The 6,000-nt window shown below is 43.1% G+C and overlaps 1 protein-coding gene across 1 annotated transcript in view; it reads right to left on the bottom strand.

The window, feature by feature from the left end:
- Positions 1-910: 910 nt before the first annotated feature.
- LOC134984098 (oocyte zinc finger protein XlCOF6-like) overlaps positions 911-6,000 on the bottom strand; it is a 108,138-nt gene continuing 103,048 nt past the window's right edge. Inside the window, exon 8 of the mRNA XM_063949730.1 lies at positions 911-4,004. Coding sequence (XP_063805800.1) covers positions 2,926-4,004 — 1,079 coding nt within the window. The 3' untranslated portion in view covers positions 911-2,925. The remainder of the gene's footprint in view (positions 4,005-6,000) is intronic.

The raw sequence follows: 6,000 nt of genomic DNA, 5'->3' as shown, positions 1-6,000 counted from the left end.
AACAAATTAACTGCTGCGATCAACTCTGAATTACCCCTTATGTTACTGTGTTCTATGTTACTGTGTGCGGCAGGCCACTTTCTGCCTTGGTCCACTGCCCCTGGAAGCAACTTCTTCCTGACACTGCTCCCCCACCCTGAAGACTGGCATCCATTGTCAGAACTGCCCAATATATACAAAAGGGTCTCCCTTTGTCCAGATGGGATGTTTATAGCCACCAGGATAATGACCTCCTTACTTCCAGAGGAAGGACCATAGTCTGTGTTTTTATTGTCTGAAGAAAACCATTCCATTTGGAAAGGATCAGATGTTGTAGAGGCCTGGAGTGGAATGGAGCATACTCCACCATATTGAATGTGGACACCATTGATCCTATCACTCACATTGCTGCGTGAATGGATTCCCTTCAATTCTGCAGTAGCTCCTGAATCCTTGTCTGTATTGTGGATATTTTGTTCAGAGGTAGAAAAACTCTCTGAAGCCTGGAATCCAATACAGACCCCAGGTGCGTCATGCCATGATAACTCCATTGAATATACAAAGGAAAGAAAGCAAATGCATCAGGACATTGTGATTTAACCAGTTATTTTCTGGAAGTTTATCAACACAAGGACTGTGTATAATCCCGTGGAAGTGTCTTATAAGAGCTAATATACAAAATCCACCTTTAGTAGGAAAGTTCATTTAGGACCAAGGGTCAGTATGTTATATATGTGTGATGTTTCTTATAGGTCTGCTTTTATTGGTATTGTGAATAAGCGGTTGTTCATGTGATATTTTTATAATGAATATTCATGCCATTGATAAATAAAAGAACGTACAGTATGAGGTATAACATCTAGTGTGGATGGTTTATTCAGATATCAGACTCCAGAGTGTTTTTACAACTAGCGCAAAACTCTCAAAAAATTTTGTTTTTTTTTCAGTTTGTTATATACAGGTCATGTAGCCAGTATATAGAATATATATTCACAAGCATATAGGAGGGTAATATTTTGCTGCTTGATTTATCATTATATTATTGGCTAATTAGCGAAAATAATAGTGCCCGGGCGTATCTCTTTCTTTACTTCTTGGAAACTAGTGGACCCATGCCAAACCAGCTGACACAGCCCCACAGCGTAACACCACCACCTCCATGATTTACTGCAGGTACTGTACACTCTGGTATCAGACCTTCTCCTGGCAGTCACCAAACTCAAACACGTCCATCTGATCTGAAAAGTGGAAACTGTGATCATCGCCCTATAACACTCGCCGCCATTGTTCCATTGTCCAGTTTTTGCAGTCTTACCACCATCATAAGTGCTGGGCTGCATTCTTCTTTGTGATTAGAGTTGCATGGGCCTCCCTACGAAGTGTTCTTGTGGAAACCGGCACATTAGTGGCCATGTGGAACTCATGTGCAATGGTATGCATGGGAAGACCCCTGTTTGCAGCTCCCTGGTTACCACTCTCTGGTCCCTGGGGTGCAGTTTGGGGGGCTGGGGGAGGGGGGTTTCCAGGGTGAGGTGCATTCCTGCAGTGAACGTTCTTCTCTCATGCATTAATGACAGAGTAGATTTAGGAACCTTCCTAACATCCACAATGCTTCTCGCACATACCTCTGATCAAGTAGCCTACAATGATCCCATTAGTCAAAAGTATTTGCACATGGTTTTCCCAGGTGTTCTCCCATCCAAGTACTAACCAGGCCCAACACTGCATAGTTTCCAAGATCAGATGAGATTGGGCATATCCAGTGTGGGTGGCTGTAGGTTAATGCAGCTCTGGCAGTGTTGTTCCAGCTGGTCAGATGACCTATCTTAGTGTGTTACCCTCTATACTAGGGTGGACGTTGACCATGTCTGCCCGTACCAATTACCCTTTTGTTAGGGTGATAAAGAGGACTAAGATGCACTTCCTGCTAGCATCTTTCATGTGCTGCTGGCAGAGTGTGGGCACCCGGCTTGTCCCTCACTCCTGGGGATGTTACCGCAGTGCCTCCCGCCTTCATCCCTGCTTCTGAAACCTCAGAATCTGTCCGGAACTGTGTGAAAACAGCGCCTTCTCAGCCACCAGTATCTGCTCTTTAGAGAGCCTGTGACCAGTAAGGAGAGACACCGCACTGACACACATACCCAACCTGGGCATCTATGGAGAAGAGGGGAGATACCTGCTCCTTCAGCACTGACACACATACCCAACCTGTACATCTATGGAGAACAGGGGAGATACCTTCTCCTTCAGCACTGAGTTAGGAGGGATTAGAGGGGAATAGTTTTTATAGAAGCTAAGTAGCCAGCTCATTAGGTGCTGATGTAGAGACCCACACAATATTTTTACCCCCAGAAAATATAATTAGCTTGCTTTTTGACAAAATAATTAGGTTTCAATAAATTGCAAAAAAGTGAAAAGAAAGTAAATAGTTTTTTTTCTAACCTCCAGGAAATACTTTGTGGTTCGTGCTTCACCATTTCTCCACCATTCCAGAACAGCAATTGCTGGATTCTACCCATACGTTTCCAGAATAAAATGTTTTTACAAGATGATAATGTGTTTTATCGTTTATCTGTGTGACTGAAATCCATACAATGTAACCCATACATAACAGCTATGTGGCCTGGTATTACTGTGGAGAGTGCTGGTAACATCTAGCCCATACATAACAGCTATGTGGTCTGGTATTACTGTGGTGAGTGCTGGTAACATCTAGCCCATAAATAACAGCTATGTGGTCTGGTATTACTGTGGAGAGTGCTGGCAACATCTTGTCTAAATTACATATATAGGAAATATATAGAAAAATCTATAGGAGAAATTACTAAAAGTTTTGCTGGGGTGATCTAGTCATCGTATATTAATGACACACATTCCAATTATCTGTGGAAGGATAACATAAAGTGTTAAAATAGTGTGTGACAGGAGTGTTGCTTCAACCCTGTATCAACTCATAGTAATGCTTCTCCTGTGTGAAATCTGATGCGTAACAAGATGTGATTTACGTGTAAAACATTTCCCACACTCAGAGCATGAAAATGGTTTCTCACATGTGTGAATTTTCTCATGTCTAACAAGATGCGATTTCTGTGTAAAAGATTTCCCACAGTCAGAGCATGGATATGGTCGATCACCTGTGTGATTTCTCTGATGTATAATAAGATATTTCAGTGAAAAACATTTCCCACACTCAGAGCATGGAAATGGCTTCTCACCTGTGTGACTTCTCTGATGTCTAACAAGATCTGATTTCTGTTTAAAATATTTCCCACACTCAGAGCATGGAAATGGCTTCTCACCTGTGTGACTTCTCTGATGTCTAACAAGATGTGATTTCTGTGTAAAACATTTCCCACAGTCAGAGCATGGATATGGATTCTCACCTGTGTGACTTCTCTGATGTCTCACAAGATATGATTTAAGTGTAAAACATTTCCCACACTCAGAGCATGGAAATGGCTTCTCACCTGTGTGACTTCTCTGATGTCTCACAAGATATGATTTCAGTGTAAAACATTTCCCACACTCAGAGCATGGAAATGGATTCTCACCTGTGTGACGTCTCTGATGTCTAACCAGCTCTGATTTCAGTGTAAAACATTTCCCACACTCAGAGCATGGAAATGGATTCTCACCTGTGTGACGTCTCTGATGTCTAACAAGATCTGATTTCTGTTTAAAATATTTCCCACACTCAGAGCATGGAAATGGCTTCTCACCTGTGTGACTTCTTTGATGTCTAATAAGATGTGATTTCCGTGTGAAACATTTCCCACACTCGGAACAGGGAAATATATTATCAGGTGTATGAGCTGCACTATGTGTAACAAAAGCTGAGTTATCATCAGAACAGTCCTCGCGATTAGAGGGATTGGATGATATATCTGCGCTGTGAGGTACTGGATGTATATTTAGCATAACAGCGCTGTCTCCTGGAGAATCCTGTGTGATGTTATCTTCTGTTTTAGTATCTGCATATAAGAAGAGATCTCCCTCCAAGGCATTCCTGCTTGTGCCGCCATCTACTGGAGATAAAATAGCTGTATTATTATTATTCACAGATCTTTATATAGCGCCTACATATTACACTGTACAGAGAATATTTAGACATTCACATCAGGCCCACCAGGGGAGCTTACACTCTATATTCCCTACCACACGTACACACAAGGGACAATTTGTTAACAGAAGCCAATTAACCTACCAGTATGATTTTTGGAGTAATTGTGTAAACACAAACAAACTCCACACAGTTCAGGAATTGAACTCATGACTTCAGTGCTGTGAGACAGCAATGCTAACCACTACACCACCATCTTACTATTATTAACAAAGAGGTTTAGCAAATTAATTTAAACCTGCAAACTTTAGGTGCTATTCAATTACCCGTGGTACTTTACCACTTAAATAATCCCCCGGGGGAATCACGTAGTCAGATACACAGCGCTTATCGGGGATTATGCTACACATAATCAACGATATAGCCCACAGAGCCTTGACAACACATAGGATCGGGGACTTATCCCTGAACCCATGGGCAATCGCCTGATAACGCAACATTTCTCCTGGAAAAAAAGGGCTTTAATTGAAGACCACCAGTTATTAATCGCGCTATCATCCCGTTTTTTTTTTTTTACACAAAAGTAGCGCATCCATAAAAAAAAAACACCTTTGACCACATTACAAATGCACAAACAACAAATAAATACACTCACGGAACAGATACAACACTGGCTTATAATATCACAACCTCATTATCAGCACATGTCATAGCCCCTGCCACAGGGACATGCAGATAGCACATCACCAATGGATATCCCCCCATAATGCAGACTTTGCTGGGTAACATTCCCTAGCCAGCATCACAGAGCAGGAAGCCTCATCAGCCAGTGACGTTGCTGAACCACAATATCCATCCAGACCTCCTCACTCATAAACACGGGACACTTGTGTGCTAATTACCAACAACTGCATCCACACTACACAAAGTGCTCCAAGTGGTTATATAAGGAGATTTATGGTAGACATACCATGGTTAAATCTCTTTCTGCGAGGTACACTGGGTTCCACAGGGAATACATTGGGCTGTAGAGTTGGATCTTAATCCGAGGCACCAACAGGCTAAAGCTTTGACTGTTCCCAGGATGCACTGCACCGCCTTCTCCATAATCCCGCCTCCAAGCACGAGCTCAGTTTCGTTTAACCAGTCCAATGCAGTAGCAGGTAAAAGAGACGGTAGATGTTAGTCACATAGTCCCTTCTCCTGTCGTGAAAATGTGGTTCTAATGGATAAAGCCCTACAAACCCAAAGAAGCTAAGTGCATTAGGGTGGGCACCCTGTGGAACCCAGTGTACATCGCAGAAAGAGATTTAACCATGGTAAGTCTACCATAAATCTCCTTTTCTGCAGCGGGGTACACTGGGATTCCACAGGGAATGCATTGGGTATGTCATAAAGCAGTTCCTCATGGGAGGGGACGCAATGTAGCAGGCACAAGAACCCGGTGTCCAAAGGAAGCATCCTGGGAGGCGGAAGTATCAAAGGCATAAAACCTAATGAACGTGTTCACTGAGGACCACGGAGCCACCTTGCACAATTGTTCAGCGGACGCACCACGGTGGGCCACCCAAGAAGGTCCAACGCTGAGTAGAAAGGGCTTTGATAGCAGCAGGAGCTTGGAGTCCAGTCTGTGCATAGGCTTGTGCAATCACCATTCTAATCCATCTGGCCATGGTTTGCTTATTTGCAGGCCAGCCACGTTTGTGAAAACCAAAAAGTACAAACAAGGTATCGGACCTCCTGATAGAGGTAGTCCTATCCATGTAGATACGGAGAGCCCGTACCACATCCCAAGACCTTTATTTGGAGGACAATCCAGAAGAGTTGAAGCCAGAACCACAATCTCTTGGTTAAGGTGAAAAGAAGACACCACCTTAGGCAAATAACCTGGGCGAGTTCTAAAAACTGCCTGGTCACGATTAAATATCAGAAAGGGTGGACGACAGCACAACGCTCCTAAG

Source organism: Pseudophryne corroboree (assembly GCF_028390025.1).
Source record: "Pseudophryne corroboree isolate aPseCor3 chromosome 3 unlocalized genomic scaffold, aPseCor3.hap2 SUPER_3_unloc_35, whole genome shotgun sequence".
Lineage (NCBI taxonomy): Eukaryota > Metazoa > Chordata > Amphibia > Anura > Myobatrachidae > Pseudophryne > Pseudophryne corroboree.
Note: the sequence above shows the minus strand (reverse complement) of the source record. Positions and strands in the feature narration are given on the sequence as shown.